Source organism: Ochotona princeps, chromosome 16 (assembly GCF_030435755.1).
Source record: "Ochotona princeps isolate mOchPri1 chromosome 16, mOchPri1.hap1, whole genome shotgun sequence".
Taxonomy (NCBI): Eukaryota; Metazoa; Chordata; class Mammalia; order Lagomorpha; family Ochotonidae; genus Ochotona; species Ochotona princeps.
In genome coordinates, this window is record NC_080847.1 from 52,762,282 (window position 1) to 52,777,792 (window position 15,511).

The window sequence follows — 15,511 nt, forward strand, 5'->3', positions numbered from 1 at the left end:
GTTCAGTTTTTATCACATGAATAATTGTAACAAAGAGAACCATTAACAACAGCTGAAAGAACCCACAGAAAATAGAGAAAATAGAAAATAGAGTCTGTGGGAGGGAGGAGGAGGAGCGGGGGAGGGACATGAGGCTGGAGAGAGGTCAGGTGCGCTGTGCTCACAAAGCCTCGCCTCTGAGGCCTCCTTCTGAGGTCTAGAGGGGGCCTAAGGGGAGGGACCCCCACCCTCTCTCTAGGGGAGACAGCAGGCAGGTGGCAAAGGTGGGAAAGTGATGCTGGGACCAGGTGGATGTGGCTGGCTAGTGGGAGAAGACCGGGCTGGCGCTGAGAACATTGGACTTGTGGCCAGGGAGGGCATGAGACAGAGAGGGAGGTGTCAGATAAAACCCTGCTGCCCGCAGTGTCCCCTGCTCCAGTTCAGGTCTGGTGCTGGCCGCCATGGAGTCCAGGTGGGATGTGCTGAGCGCGCTGGGGGCCGTCACCTGCGTGTGGCTGCTGCTGCAAGCCATGTGGGCGGTGGCCCGTGGAGTGTACGTCTACCTGCTGCCCCAGGTTCGCCGTGGTGCCCCGTGGCTTCGGGCACAGGGAGCCTGGGCAGGTGAGAGTGAGGGTACTGCCCAAGCCCGGGGGTGTGAGGACACAGGAGTGAGGACAGGAGGCAGGTGAGGGGCCCTGAATGGGACATGGTGGGGAGACTCCTGGGAGAAGAGGTGAAGGCTGGGAGATGGCCCCTGTGCAGGGGAGGGGCAGGGGTGAGGGAGCAGTCAGGTGGAGGCCGCTGAGGGCAGGAGGAGGGAAGGCGGGTCTCAGGAAAGCTGGAGGGGCAGGAGGGAGGGTGGAGGGGCAGGAGGGAGGGTTTAGGGGCAGGTTGAGGGTGGGGGGCTTCCTGGGTGTGCCCGCCTGCTTATCTTCTCTCCCCTCCAGTGGTCACTGGAGCCACCGGAGGCATTGGCAAGGCCTATGCACACGAGGTGAGCCAGCTGGGCGTCCTGGGTCTGCGTGGTGGGGTGCTGGTGCAGGCCATCTGGGTGTCAGGAGCTGCCCTGCTGGAAGTGACCTTGGCTTCTGCGCTGCTGCGTGATGACAGGCCTGGGCCAGGCCTCTGCTGCCCTCCCATGGTGCTCCCCTGGCCTCCCACGGCCTCCTCTGGCGCTTGAGCCCATTGTCGCCCTGACTCCTCTTTTCAGCATGGACAAGGGGGCCTCCAGATGTGCTCCAGAAGAGTGAAAGTAAAAGGGAAAAGTGAAAGTAAAAGAGAGAGCGCACATGGTTGGGAGACCCGGGGAAGCTCTGGCGTCCCAGCAAGCCCAGCTGTGGCCACAGCAGCCAGCCGGGCGGGAAGCGAAACTTCTCCAACTCTCCCTTTCTCAGGCCAAACTCTGCCCTTCAGATAAACCAATCCATGTTGAAAACATGAAGATCCTGCTGGGCTGTGGTTAGAGAGCAGAGGTGGAGCCCCTCATGGCGGATGTCGGTTCCAGTCCCAGCACTGAGGCAGCTGACAGTGCAGCAGACAACGGACCAAGCAATTGGGCTGGGCCTGCTCCTGTGGGAGACCCACAGCCGTGTCTGGCGCTCACACCTTCTATTAACTTTATTTTTGAAAGATTTATTATCTATGTTTTCATTTGAAAGGCAGAGTTACACAGAGAGATCAGCCCATGGCCGGGGACAGGTGCCAACCCTGAGCCCCCGCCTCTCGCCGCCCCTCCGACTCTGTGCATGTAATGGCATGGAGGCTCTGGGCCGACTCCGCTGCTCTCCTAGGCTGTCAGCAGAGAGCTGGGAGGGAAGTGGAGCAGCCGGGACTTGAACCTGTCCCATATGGGAGACTGCAGCTGCATACAGGCAGAGACCTAACGTGCCAAGTCATGCTTGCTTGAGAGAGAGAGACAGGTGGGGAATTCATTCATTATTTATTTATCTATTATTTCTTTCTTTATTTTTGACGATCTTTACACAGTTAATTAAGGCCAAAAGGTTCAAGGGCTACGGGAAGGTGGGCAAGACTATTATTTCCACTTCCACGTTGTTTTTTTCATGTATCTGGGGTAAAGGGGAGATAAAGGGAGATGTCCCACCCAGCCTCCCACCCATCCCAGGTCCCTGATGTGGGGCATGCTCCGAATTCACTCGTTGTTGTTATTATTATTATTTTTAGAGTTTGGTTTTACTTGTGGTTTTTTTCTTTTTTTTTTTTTAAGATATTTTATTTTTATTGGAAAGGTGGATATACACAGAGGAGGAGAGACAGAGAGGAAGAGCTTCCATCCGATGGTTCACTGCCCAAGTGACTGCAATGGCTGGTGCTGTGCCGACCCGAAACCAGGAGCCAGGAGCTCTTCGGGTCTCCCACGTGGGTGCAGGGTCCCAAGGCTTTGGGTCGTAGTCAACTGCTTTCCCAGGCCACAAGCAGGGAGCTGGATGGGAAGCAGCTCTGCTGAGATACTAACTGGCGCCCATATAGGATCCTAGCACGTGCAAGGCGAGGACCTTAACCACTACGCTTTCACGTCAGGCCCGAATTAATTATTAACCCAGCAAATAACAAGTGCTTGGGATCAGTGCTGTGGCGACACAGCTTAAGCTGCCACCTGTGACACTAACATCCTATATCAGGGTGTGCCTTCTAGACCCACCTCCCCCTTCCCCATCCAGCTCCCTGCTAATGCCCCTGGGGAAGCAGGGTGGATGGCCTGGGGCACCAGTGGGGAGAGCAGGAGGGACTCCTGGCTCTGGTCCTGCCTGGCCCAGCCCAGGCTCCTGGCCATGGAGGAGGGAAGCACAAGATACAAGATACAAGCTAGCTCTCCTCTTGCCTCTCTCTGCCTCTCATTGCTTTCCCTCCCTGAGAAAGCCTTGTCTGGGATGGCAGGGCGGGTCCCCTCTGAGCTCACAGTGTCAGGAGCCCTGCTGTCCTGGGGCTGCGGCTCAGGGCCATGGGCTGCCCTCCTGCAGCTGTCCCTCTGGCTGCTGCCTCGCCCCGCACTCCCCTCTGCTGCGGGAGCCTGGATCGTGGTGGCCCCGCAGGCAGGAGGAGTAAGTGGGTGACCCTGCTCCCTGCACCCCTGCACAGCTGGCCAGGAGAGGTCTCAACGTGGTGCTCATCAGTCGGAGCCTGAGCAAGTTGGAGCAGGAGGCCAAGGACATCGGTGAGAGCCAGGGGCTCCTCAAAGCCAGGGCAGGGCTGGAGGCCAGCGGGCCAGTGTGCAGGCTGTGGCCAGCTGAGGGCCTGGCCTGCTCGCTTTCCCCTTGCCAGAGCGGCTGCATGGCCGGCAGACTCGAGTCATCCAGGCTGACTTCACCCGGGGCCCAGAGATCTACACGGACATCGCGGCGGGACTGCAGGGCCTGAACATAGGAGTCCTGGGTGCGCAGCCAGGCCAGCTCGCCCTCCCCTGCCCGCTCCCCTGCCCGCTCCCCTGCCCGCGCTGTCCACTGACCCCTCTGTGCTCTCCCGCCTAGTGAACAACGTGGGCATGGTTTACGGGGACAGGAAGTTGAAGAGGACCTTGGAGTGCGAGGACCCTGGACAAGTAAGTGAAGCTTTACTGGGCGGCCTGCTCTGCTCGCTGACTCTGTGCTGCCCTCTGTCGGAACGCGCGCGCCTCGCGGCTGCTGGCAGGTACCTGCTGTCCTGCTGCCCACTGCCCATGGCAGCCCTTCACGACCTTCCCTGCCCTGCGTTGCCGGCTTTACAGAATGACCCCACGGGTCAGGGCGACGGGCCTGGCGAATCAGGCCGGTGGGTTCTAGCCCAGCTCTGGCTGCTGGCCTTGGGTTCAGCTACCTCCAGGGGAGAGCTGGGCTGAGCGCCCATGCTGGCCACTGCTGGGACTGCAGGACGGACCCGTGAAACGGATCCTGGTTGCTGTCTCTCCTTCTTGTGTGTCAACTTTTCTGCCTCTAATTAATTGTTGAATGAACTGATTTTTTTTTAAAGATTTTATTATTATTGGAAAGCTGGATATACAGAGAGGAGGAGAGACAGAGAGGAAGATCTTCCATCCGATGGTTCACTGCCCAAGTGAGCCGCAACGGGCCGGTACGCGCCAATCCGATCCCGGGAACCAGGAACCTCTTCCGGGTCTTCCACGCGGGTGCAGTGTCCCAAAGATTTGGGCCGTCCTCAACTGCTTTCCCAGGCCACAAGCAGGGAGCTGGATGGGAAGTGGAGCTGCCGGGATTAGAACCGGCGTCCATATGGGATCCTGGGGCTTTCAAGGCGAGGACTTTAGCCGCTAGGCCACACCGCCGGGCCCGAATGAACTGATTTTTTAGAGATTTGCTGAATGAGAAAACTAATGCTGCTACTCGAGTGTGTGACTATTCCAACCCTGGAATGTTGTTTGTTGGGGTCACCTTTTTTCTTCTCTGTGTGGGCACTCAACCAACCTGCATGGCACTGTCTGTGGAAAAGGCTCCATTGCATCTCCACTAATACAGAGCCAGAGAGAGGGGTAGTAGGTCCCATGCCAGGAATGTGTGGAACTTGGACAGTGACCCAGCTTCTGGCATCAGCCCTGATAGGGCCGTGGGGCGTGTATGGACGTGCACCAGCAGAGGGTGGTCCTTGCTGCAAGTATCTTGATTAAAGAAAGAAATCTGTGTTGTTTATGGGAAACATGGTGCAGGAGTGGGGCTGAGCCGCCACTGGCAGTGCCACCATCCAAGACGGAGCCCATTTCAGTCCCAGGTTCTTGTTTTGACTCGCTCTGAAGCAGCTAGGAAAGCGACGAAAGACGGATCCTGGTGCCTTGACCCTGGCCATCATGTGGCTGGCCCCGATGGCATTCTGGGTTCCTGCCTTGGCGTGGCCTATTCCACCATTCTAACCATAGGGGGAGTGACACAGAAGATAAAAAATCTCTTTCTCTCTTTTTCCTTTCCCAGTGTATCACAGAAATAAATAACTTACAAAAATGTTTATTTTGATGAGGAAATTTTTACAAATTCATGCATGTATGTGTTCTTCAAAAGAACTCATGATGGGCCAGCACCTGGCGTAGTAGGCTAAGCCTCTGCCTGTGTGCTGGCCTTCTCTGTGGGTGCCGGTTCAGGCCCTGGGTGCTCCACTTCTGATCTGTTGTGGCCATTTGGGAGTGAGTCAGCAGTTGGGACATCTCTTCGTCTTTCCTCCTGTTTGTACCTATGCCTTTCAAAAGTAAAATACAATAAAATAAAGGAAAATAAAAAAATTAAAAATTTAAAAAGAAATATATATATTCGGAAAAAATTAGCAGATATTTCTAGAGTTACTTGTTCTCAAGAAACCTCAACTTTTTCTGTTTTTAAAGTAAGGACGTATTTTGTTTGAAGAGTGGAAAGAGATAGTATCTTCCAGTGCTGGTTGACTAGGCGAATGGCCAAAGCGGCCGGAGCTGGGGCAGGAAGCTGGGATCGGGCCCAGCTTCCCCTGGTCTCCCCTGTGGGTACAGGAGCCCAGGACTGTAGGCCGTACTCTGTTGTTTCCTCAGACCAGAAGCAGGGAGATATTTTGAACTGGAGCTTCTGGGACACCAACAGTTGCCAATAAGGAAAGCTGGTGGCACAGAGGAGGGTTATCCAATTATGCCAAATGTTGTCCTGACTCCTGCTTCAATTCTGTTGTTCCCTGAGTGTTCATGAAATTCCCCAGTGGATGAGGAGCCAGGAAGGGGAAGGTTTCAGAAGGGGAGCTGAGGGTGAGCAGGCGTGTGCGCCTTCTGTCCCAGTGGGTGCTCTTTGACGGGACATGGGTGCAGGCTGTTGCAGTAGCTGCTTGAGGCCAGACTGAGCACAGGCGGGAGCCCGGGGGCCTGCGCAGGGAGGGGTGACCTGCTCTCCTCTCCTCTCTTCTACTTCAGAGCATGACGGACCTGGTGAACTGCAACATCATGTCAGTGGTCCAGGTAAGGGGGCCGGGCCCGGGCACCAAGCGGGGCAGAGGGCTGGGGAGGAGGGCTGGGGCCTTTGGGCCGGGACAAGCCTCTGCCGCCCTTGTCCACAGATGACCCGCGTCGTCCTGCCCAGCATGGTCACCAGGTAGGAATGAGCACCTTTCCCGGGCTATGTCCCAGCCCCAACGCACAGGTAGACCCCCTGTGTGCTGTGCCACCCTGTGTGCCACCCTGTCCCTGTCCCCACTGGCTGCTACTCCCCACGCAGGCGCAGAGGCGTCATCATCAACGTCTCCTCGGTGGCCAGCTTACGGAGCGTCCCATTCTTGAACATGTATGCTGCGTCCAAGGTGCGTATGTGAGGCCCAGCCTGGGTTTTCTTAATGTAATGAAAGAGAAGAGGTGACTGGGGTGCTGGGAAGGCCTGGACTGGGAGCGGGTCCTGCTGGGGGCTGAGAGCAGGTGCAAGGAGGAGTGGAGGTGTGGGACACAGGGGCCTCAGGCAAGCAGGTGAGGTGCTGGCCTTGGTAGTCACAGTGTGTCCTAGGAGCAGGCAGGGCTAGGGCCAGGGTGGGCTGGCAGGCCATCCCTGTCCTGCCCTCGGGGAGGCTCTGGCTCCTGGCACCGTCCCTGTCCTCCTCCTCAGGCCTTCGTGCGAAGCTTCTCCAACGCCTTGGCCACAGAGTACCGCCCCTATGGCATCACCGTGCAGGTGCAGACTTGGAGGGGTGGGGGGCTCTCAGAAGGAAGGGGTGCGAGGGGGTGAAGGAGAAAGGGGTTCCCAGGGGATTCCCACAGGCTCTGTGTCATGTGGGAAGCAGGGTTTTTGGAAAGGGTTGTTGCATTGGAGTGTCTGTGGTGTCTGGGCAGGAAGGTGTATGGCACAGGGAATGAACACAGCCCCTGGCTTCCCTTGTTCCATTGCCATAGAACGTGAGTCCCGCTATTGTCTCCACAAACATGGCCAATAACCTCCCACCTGGGCCTCTGATCATGCGGTCTGAAGACTTTGCCCGGGAGGCGCTGGACACCCTGGGCCTGTCGTCTGACGTCTCTGGCTGCCTGAGCCATGGCCTGCAGGTGCCGCAGTGTGGCGGGTGGCGGGTGGTGGCTGGCAGGGTCCAGGGTGGTGGCTGGCCCCGTGGAAGGGGAGTGGCCCAGAGGAGGGGAGAGGCCGAGGAGGCACAGCACAAAGAGCTGACCCAGCACCTGTCCTCCCCAGGTTTGCCTGATGCCTTTCCTCATGCCCCAGTGGCTTCTACACACTCAGTGGGGAAGCCAGCTTCTGATGAAGCTCTTCAAGAGATTGATGAATTAGCCAAGTGAGCAGGTGCCAAGGTCCACCCCTGCTCCAGAAGCCTGGGCTGGTGCTGGCCGCCTCTCAGAGGCCTCTCCCATGTGGATGTAAACGAGGAAGCCCATGACACAAAGTGGGTCGCAACACCCTGCACTGGATTGTAGGGCTGTATCCCACCCTGGCACCAAGCTGTGTACTGACCCCTGGGGAGCCAACAGGGGAACTCAGTAAATAAATGTACCTCACCGGACAGCGCCTAATTCCTTTCTGTTGCCTACTGTCAACTGTGAATTTTCTGCTCTGTGAGTTATATCACAATCGCAATTGCAGTCTATATGTATTAAAAATAGGAACCACACCTCCCCTGCAAAGTGCACAAGGCATTCAGAGAGCTTGAGCTCAGGGCTGGCATTGGGGCACAGCTGGCTTAGCCGTCCTGGACTGCAGTACCAGTGTGAGCACTGCCTGCTGTGCTCTGGTCCAGCTCCCTACCTGTGCACCTGGGATGGCCACCGATGATGGCTCAAGTACCTGGGGTCCCTGCCCCTCACGTGGGAGAGCCAGATGGAGGCCCTGCCCATGCCTGGGCCTGTGGCTGCCATCAGGGAGAGAGCCAGCAGCTGGAACATCTTTCTCTCTCTGTTCCCCTCCTTCTATCCCTCTGCTTTTCAAAGCAATCATTTGAAAGCTCACAGGGAATTGGGCTGAGGAGGTGTTTATTTGGTGCATAGACCTGTGGGATCCTTGCACAGGCTTTCATAGGCCGTGTTTCCCATGAAGTATTGGAAGAGCCTGGTGTGGAGGCTGCAGCCACTCCTCACACCAGCAGCAGGATCAGCCCAGAATGAACCACACATCCTCGTGTCAGAAACTGAACCAACCTCAGAGCCTGAATGGGTGTAGGACAGGCTGGGCCAGGTGGTTGCAACCACTGGTCCCATGAGAGCTGGGTCTAGGTCTTTTTCCAGGTTGGACTAGGCTGTCGCAAGCAGAGGTGAGAGCCAGCATTGTTGTGGCCAAGTTGGGCTAGGTCACAGTACCATGGAGTGAGTGCCAGGACTGGGTGCTGGCCACCTGAGAGTTGGTAGCAGCACCTGCCTCACATGTGAGATCCATGGCAGAGAACAGGGCTGGTAAGGGAACGTGGGGAACTCCCTTGCTAGTTTGAAGCTCTGGAAGTGAGTATGAGAGCCAGGGCTTGGGGCAGACGGGAAAGGTCAGCCGCAGCACACACTGGCACTGGTTAAAGCCAGGATGGGGTGCTGGCCAGGCTGGCTTGGACTGTTGTTTCTGCTCTGATGAGCGAAGGACTAGAAATGGGGCAGGATCTTCTTTGACGGCTTAGCTGGGTTAGGAATTGGCCCATGTTGGTCCTGTCCTTCTTTCTGTTGGAACTTCACACAGTGCTCACAGGACGAGTAATTAGGCCTAGAATGTTCTAAAAAGCACTCTTGATCATGTTAGTGCTTCCAGAACAAGGGGTTATCACTTGGACAGTGACCAATAGGGTATGTAGGTTGACCCCATTCCAGTGAGGACTGCCTCCAGCCACCTCTCTAGAAGTGGACTGGGGGTCAGGGGCAGGGACACTGCTTTCCAGGCTGCTGGAGCACGTTTGGTCATGGCCCTCTTCAAAGTGGAATACCCCATGCTGATGGACTGATATGTCCCCAGTTAGGCTATACTGGGAGGGGATATTGCTACACCAAGAGCCAGTGAGTGTGGGTCCCTCAAGCCCTTTTGGGGTCCTTCAACCTCAGGAGCTGTGAGACAGAAACCCCAAATCCAGGATTTACTCGTTATGCTCATTCTTGGAACAGAAACTCCCGGAAAGTCAGTTAGGACACGTGAACATCACCCACCGGAGGAACCCCCGGTGTGATCAGCACAGCCTGGCCACGCTACATTGTTCCAACAGGCTCAGAGGCCAGGCTAGTGGGGCTGCTACCCTCTGCCCTGCCCCATACACTCACATAGGGCCTCCCCTGAGGGGGCAGGCCGGCCTGGCACCAAGACTACCCTAGCCTCACACTGCTCCACCTCACAAGTCTGTTTGGGGTTGAGGGGTTCAGGGGTCTCTTGCCAGTATCCCTTATTGGAACACCACTTCAGTCCTGGCTTCTCTGCCCTGGTCCAGCTTGCTCTAGGGGGCCTGGCAGTGCCCAGGAGGATAGCCAAGGACGTGGTCCTGCCACCCACATGGGAGGCTCTGTTGGAGCTGCCGACTCCTGGCTCAGGTCTAGACCAGCTCTGGCTGCTGTGAGCATCTGGGGAGAGAACTGGCCAACAGAGGCTCTCTCTGTGTCTTTCCAATAAACACATTTGAAAAATAAATAAAGCCTGGTATAGACTGTGACCCTTTATTTTATGTAGAGATTAATTAATTTAACTTGAAAATCAAAATAACAGAGAGAGAGAGAGGTAGATCTTCCAGTAGCTGATTCACTTCCCCGATGGTCACTGTCATCAGTATTGGGCTGGTTTGAAACAAAACTTCCTCCTGAACCTCCCACGTGGGTGCAGGGTCCCAGGGATTGAGTTCCTCTGCTGTTTTCCCAGGTCCTGAGCAGGGAGCTGGATGAGAAGCGGAGCAGCCGGGATAGGAACCAGGCCCCCTGGGATGGTGCTGCCCCCGGTGGAGGACCAGCTGCTGTGCTATTCTGGCTGCTGTCCTGGGTCCTTTATGAAGACGGACCTGTGGGAATGGCCTGCTTAGAGCTGATCTTGAGCACCATGTACTGCCTGCCAAGGTCAATTAGCAGTAGGAGGGAAACCCCACTTTGGGTATGCCAGGATTGCCTGCGGCATGGCTGTGGGAGCCATGGAAGGCCGTAGAAGGCTCCAGGAGTCAGGGCAGATCTGCAGGCCTTGGCCACCCTGGCTCAACCTGGACAAGCCGCCAGAGAGCAAGCGAAGAAGGGACTCCTGGAGTGACGGGGGTTGGAGAGAGAGAAACATGTCCATGGGCATGGCGATGATGGCAATGACTGCAAACTCTCGGGGCAGAAGCTGCCTGTGAAAGTCTTTCACACAGAAATGAGAGTCTAGTGTCCCTCTGAAGCAATCGGAGAGGGTATTTGTAATAATTTGCTGGAGGAATGTTGGTAAGATCTGTCTGCCAAACATGCCCTCTTCTCTTTGGCATAGGAAGCAGCCCAGGAGGTGGCCGACCCGGGTGACGAGGGTTCATGGGGAGACCAAGGACATGGGAGCGGTCACCGTTCTCGGGTGCCCACAGGCCTTGCCCTGCCAATGACCAAAGGACTGTTTGTTTTAGTTCCTCTGCCTGGGTGGGTGAGGGGAGGCTGGTGTGTCGTGACTCAGTTTCCCTGGAGAGGCCATGGATCCATTGGGAGCCTCTGCATCCACAGGCCCCTGTTCTCGGGCATCTCTGGCCCAGCCTCGCTGTTGGACTCCAGCATGCTGACTTTGTCATGTCTCCTAGGCTGGGGCATGGGCTCGTTTTTTTTTTTTTCTCCCCCCCTCTTTTTAAAAAAAGATTTATTTATTTTTTTGGAAAGTCAGATAAGTAGAAGGGAGGAGAGACAGAGAGGAAGGTCCGCTGTCCAATGATCCACTCCTGAAGTGATCGCAACGGCTGGAGCTGAGCCAGTCTGAAGCCAGGAGCCAGGAGCTTCCTCTGGGTCTCCCACCTGTGTGCAGGGTCCCAAAGGCATTGGGCCACCCTTGAATGCTTTCCAGGCCACAAGTAGGGATCTGGATGGGAAGCAGGGCTGCTGGGATTAGAAGCAAGGCTCATGTCCCTTTGCCATACGCCGTGGGGCGATTATCTGTCATCAGCACACTTCAGTACTGTATGGATATTTGCTCACTGGTCTTGGCCCATGGCCAGGCCCTGGTTAATACGCCCAGTGCAGCTGTTGAAGCCGACGGGTCATCTGGCCATGTGTGAGACTTCTGGTCCCTGGGCGAGACCCACTGTGGCCTCGACCCCCTCCCTGACTCTTCACTTCCTGTCCCCACTGCTGCCCTTAGCATGGTGCTCTGTTTGTGCCCCAGACCCTTGTCTCCTAGGTCGGATCTTCTAGAACTAGTTCTATAGGTTCCAACAAGAGGCAGTTGATACTTCAGTACCCTAGGTGCCAACAGGTCGCTGCGCTGAAGACTGGGCAACTTTAAGAGTTATCTCAGGGGCCCGGTGCGGTAGCCTAGTGGCTAAAGTCCTTGCCTTGCATGAACAGTGATCCCATATGGGATAGTCAGTACTTGCTGATAGACTGCATCATCTCCTGAAGTTACAGCGGACCTTTGATGTCACCTTGAAGACCCCAGTGTGGGAAAGAATGTTCCGTGGGTAAGACAGGAGTGGCCTTGGCTTTTCTGCTATGTTGTGGGTTTTGAAAACAAGAGGTGAGAAATTTCTGTTGGTAGTCCGTTTCTGTCTCCTTATGCCTTCAGGTCTAGGTGCTTGTTGTAGAGCCTGGCCTGGAATGTTGCTCCACCCTTCCCGCCTTCCATCTTTGGAAGAGGTGCTTGAAGTTCTGTTGACGTAGATGAGTTGGCTATCTTTCCTTCGATGCTCAGGTGGGTAAGTTCTCCATTCTTGCAAAAGGGTCAGCAACTGAGATGGCCCAGACCTGAATATGTGTTGTAGGGTCAGACCACGTGTCTGTGTGATTTTTCTAGGGGTCAGGCAGGAATCATGTGCAGTGGTCTAGTTGGGGAGCCACCTAAGAAACCTCAACTAGCAGGTTCTCAGACCTCGTGTTTGTGTGTGCCAGCTGGTACAATGCTGTGTTCAGTGTGCTCCCTCCCTCCACGCAGGCATACAGATACCAATCGGAGCAGCTTCCTAGTCAGTCCTGCCCTCAGCCCTGGCTCTCACATGAACTGCCAGGTGCTGCCGCCGAGAGTCTCCCTGTTTTCACCAGTGTTGAGAGCCTCTCTTGCTGGTGAGTTCCTATCCAGCTCCCTTTTATATGCCATGAACCCATCATGCCTGGGCTAGCTGGCCACCATGGTGCTCACTGCCTTCACAAGAGTCAGTTCACGTTGGAGGCACATGCAAGCATGAGTGGGACTTCTCCACCTTGCTGTGCGTAAACTCAGTGGCTGCATAGACATCCAGGAGGCCACACCTCAGGCCAGGAAGTGGACTCTGGGTGATCAAACCAAATTCATAGTGATTCCTGTTGGCTACTGCACAGGATCATTCTCAGGGAACTTATCTGGAAGTAGAGTCGCTGGGATGCAAACCACCACCCATATGGATGCTGGCACCCCGGGCTGGAGGGTTAACCTGTTGTGACATCATACCGTCTGTGCTTTTTTGTTTGTTTGTTTGTTCTGGCAAAGATGTGATTTTATTAATTTGAAAATCATAATTACACACACTCGCACACAAGGAGAGAAGACTTCCATCAGCTAGTTCACTTCCCAGATTGCTGCAACAGCCAGAGCTGAGCTAGTCTGAAGGCAGTAGCCAGGAGGCTCTTCTGGCTCTCGCATGGGGGTTCAGGGTCTCAGGGATTTGGGCCATCCTCCTCTGCTTTCCCAGGCCATAGGCAGGGAGGAAGATCTGGAAATGGACTTGCCGGGACACAAGCTGTCCCCCACATGGATGCTGGCACTCAGGCTGGAGGGTTAGCCTGATGTGACATCGCAAAGTCTGCGCTTTTTGGTTTTTTGTGTTTTTTTAATATTTATTTTTATTAATTTGAAAATCACAGTTACAGAGAGAGCGCGCGCTGCTATCTGCTGAACCACTGCCCAGACGGCTGCAACAGCCACAGCTTCCTGCGTGTCTCCACAGGAAGGCGGCTGCTCCCTGTCCAGCAGCCAGGTCCTTAATGCAGGAGCCAATCATCCCACACACACAGACTGCTGACTGGTGGTCAATAGCCAAAGGTTATCGCCAGCAAAGCCTTTCAAAGACTGAAGGAGGGAGGGTCTGAACAGGATGTGGCTCAGGTGTTTACACACCAGGGAGTCAAGCAGCAGTGTGTCCTTCTAGCAGGCTGCTAATCATGAACAGCCTGTGGGATCTGCCATCAGAGCTGGAGGACAAGGGAGTTGCTTTTCCCTCCAGCTGCCTCGGGGCCTTTGCCCCGATCTCAGGGAGATTTCTCACAGGATCACAGCTGCATAGGGCTTCACACCAGCCAGGTGTCCTAGTATCTCCTACAGGTGGTAGGAGTCATCTTTCAGAGCTTTCCCCAGGCCATGAGCTGGGGGCAAATCAGAAGTGGAACAGCTTGGACCTGGCGTCCACAGGGGATGCTGGCGTTGGAGGTGCTGTTTTAACAGGTGTTGCCACAGGAGCTGCTCCCGGGAGGTGGGCTTGCGCCCAGGACTTGGTGCGAACAGAAGCTCCGTGGTGATTGGCTATGGCGAATTGGGGACACTGCCCACAACGCCAAGGAACAGGCTCGTGGAGCCCGCTCTGCAGACAGTGAGCTGGATGGAGGTAGAGTAGCTGGGATCCAAACTGTAACCCATATGGAGTCCCGGCGTGTGCAAGGTGAAGCCAGCCGCTGAACTGCGCGCCTGCACCAATGGATCACTCTTGAAAAGAAAGTGACCAGGCCCAGCATGATGGCTCAGTGGCTAAATCCTTGCCTTACGTCAACCAGGATCCTAATGGGCTCCAGCTCGTATCCTGGCTGCTCCACTTTCCGTCCAGTTCTCTGCTTGTGGCCTGAGAAACACTGGAGGATGACCCAAAGCCTTAGGATCCTGCACCCATGTGGGAGACCCAGATGAAGCTCCTGGCTTCTGGCTACAGGTTGGCTCAGTTCCGACCCATGCAGCTGCTTGGGGCATGAACCAGTGGACAGAAGATCTTTTTTTCTATATATCCTTCTCTCTAAATTTAACTTTCCAATGGAAAAAGGAAGGGCTGGTGTAGTAGCCCAGTTGCTAAATTCTTGTCTTGCATGTGCTGGGATCCCACATAGGCCCCACTTTGTCTCCCGGTTGCTCCATTTCCCTTCCAGCTCTCTGCTAGTGGCCTGGGAAGACTGTTGAGCATGTTACAAAGCCTTGAGACCCTGCACCTGTGTAGGAGGCCCAGAAGAACCTCAAGGCTCCTGGCTTCTGATCAGATAATTTCCGGTCCTTGCAGCCACTTGGGGAGTGAATCAGTGGATGGAACATCTTACTCTCTGTCTCCTGCTCTCTGTAAATTTGACTTTTCAATAAAAATACATAAAGATTGTTTTTCAAAGAATCCTTTATTTTATTTTTTATTCCTTTATTTTTTATTGGAAAGTCAGGTAGACAGAGAGGAAGATCTTCCATCTGATGATTCACTCCCCAGGCGGCTGCAATGGCTGGAGCTGAGCTGATCCGAAGGCAGGAGTCAGGAGCCTCTTCTGAGTCTCTCACACAGGTTGAAGGGTCCCAAGGCTTTGAGTCATAGTAGACTGCTTTCCCAGGCCACAGGCAGGGAGCTGGATGGGAAGTGGGGCCACTGGGATTATAACTGGTGCCCACTGGGATCACTGCACATGTAAGGTGAGTTCTTTAGCTGCTTGGCTGCCGCACCAGACTCTAATTAAATTTTTGCTTAAAAAAAAGAAAGAAAATAGAAAGAAATTTAAAAAAGAATGAAAGAAAGAAGGAAGAAAATGACCAGGGTCAGTGAGAGGGTTCATCATTTAGCAAGCACCTTGTACTGAAATGACCAAAGGTTTTTTTTTTTAATTTTAAAAAAGATTTATTTATTTTTATTACAAAGTCAGATATACGGAGAGGAGGAGAGACAGAGAGGAAGATCTTCTGTCCAAAGATTCACTTCCCAGGTGACTGCAATGGCCAGTGCTGCGCCAATCCGAAGCCAGGGGCCAGGAGCTTCTTCCAGGTCTCCCATGTGGGTGCAGGGTCCCAAGGCTTTGGCCCGTCCTCGACTCTCTTCCCAGGCCACAAGCAGGGAACTGGATAGGAAGTGGAGCTTCCGGAATTAGAACCAGTGCCCTTATGGGATCCCAGCGTGTTCAAGATGAGGACTTTAGCCGCTAGGCCATTGCACCAGGCCCATGACCAAAGGGTTTTAAGGTGATACGGTTGAGAAGCTTGCACTAAGGCTGCCTGGTTGCATGATTCAGAAGGGCTGAAGTGTTTATATTTTTTTATAGGAGTGATCTGAAACAAGGATCGTCCTTAAAACCAGTGTATTCTATGACACACACCTTTGCACTTCAACATGTAATTGCATTACAGTGGGGCTGGTGATGTGACGGGCGGGTGTGGTCGACCACGGAAATTGGTGTCCTCTGGTCAGTGAACATTGGACTCGAGGCAGGAGAGGGACTCAGGCCAAGAATAGCAATTTCAGAAACCCCTGCTGCCACGTGTCCCCCGCTCCAGTTCAG

The 15,511-nt window shown here is 54.8% G+C and overlaps 1 protein-coding gene across 1 annotated transcript; it reads left to right on the forward strand.

The window, feature by feature from the left end:
* Nucleotides 1-388: 388 nt before the first annotated feature.
* Nucleotides 389-7,242, forward strand: LOC131482226 (very-long-chain 3-oxoacyl-CoA reductase-B-like). Its single transcript, XM_058674713.1, has 11 exons — nt 389-600; nt 927-973; nt 3,079-3,154; nt 3,262-3,372; nt 3,468-3,538; nt 5,849-5,893; nt 5,992-6,026; nt 6,150-6,231; nt 6,528-6,593; nt 6,812-6,961; nt 7,104-7,242. The coding sequence occupies exons 1-11, from the start codon at nt 441-443 to the stop codon at nt 7,197-7,199; spliced, it is 939 nt and encodes a 312-aa protein (XP_058530696.1). The 5' UTR covers nt 389-440; the 3' UTR covers nt 7,200-7,242.
* The last annotated feature ends 8,269 nt before the right edge of the window (nt 7,243-15,511 follow it).

Bases quoted from the DNA above. Each gene is read 5' to 3' on its own strand.
- LOC131482226 (XM_058674713.1), top strand. From the start codon at position 441: ATGGAGTCCAGGTGGGATGTGCTGAGCGCGCTGGGGGCCGTCACCTGC. The intron at 3,373-3,467 runs GTGCGCAGCCAG...TCTCCCGCCTAG, and splicing joins CCTGAACATAGGAGTCCTGG to TGAACAACGTGGGCATGGTT. The intron at 6,594-6,811 runs GTGCAGACTTGG...CCATTGCCATAG, and splicing joins CCTATGGCATCACCGTGCAG to AACGTGAGTCCCGCTATTGT.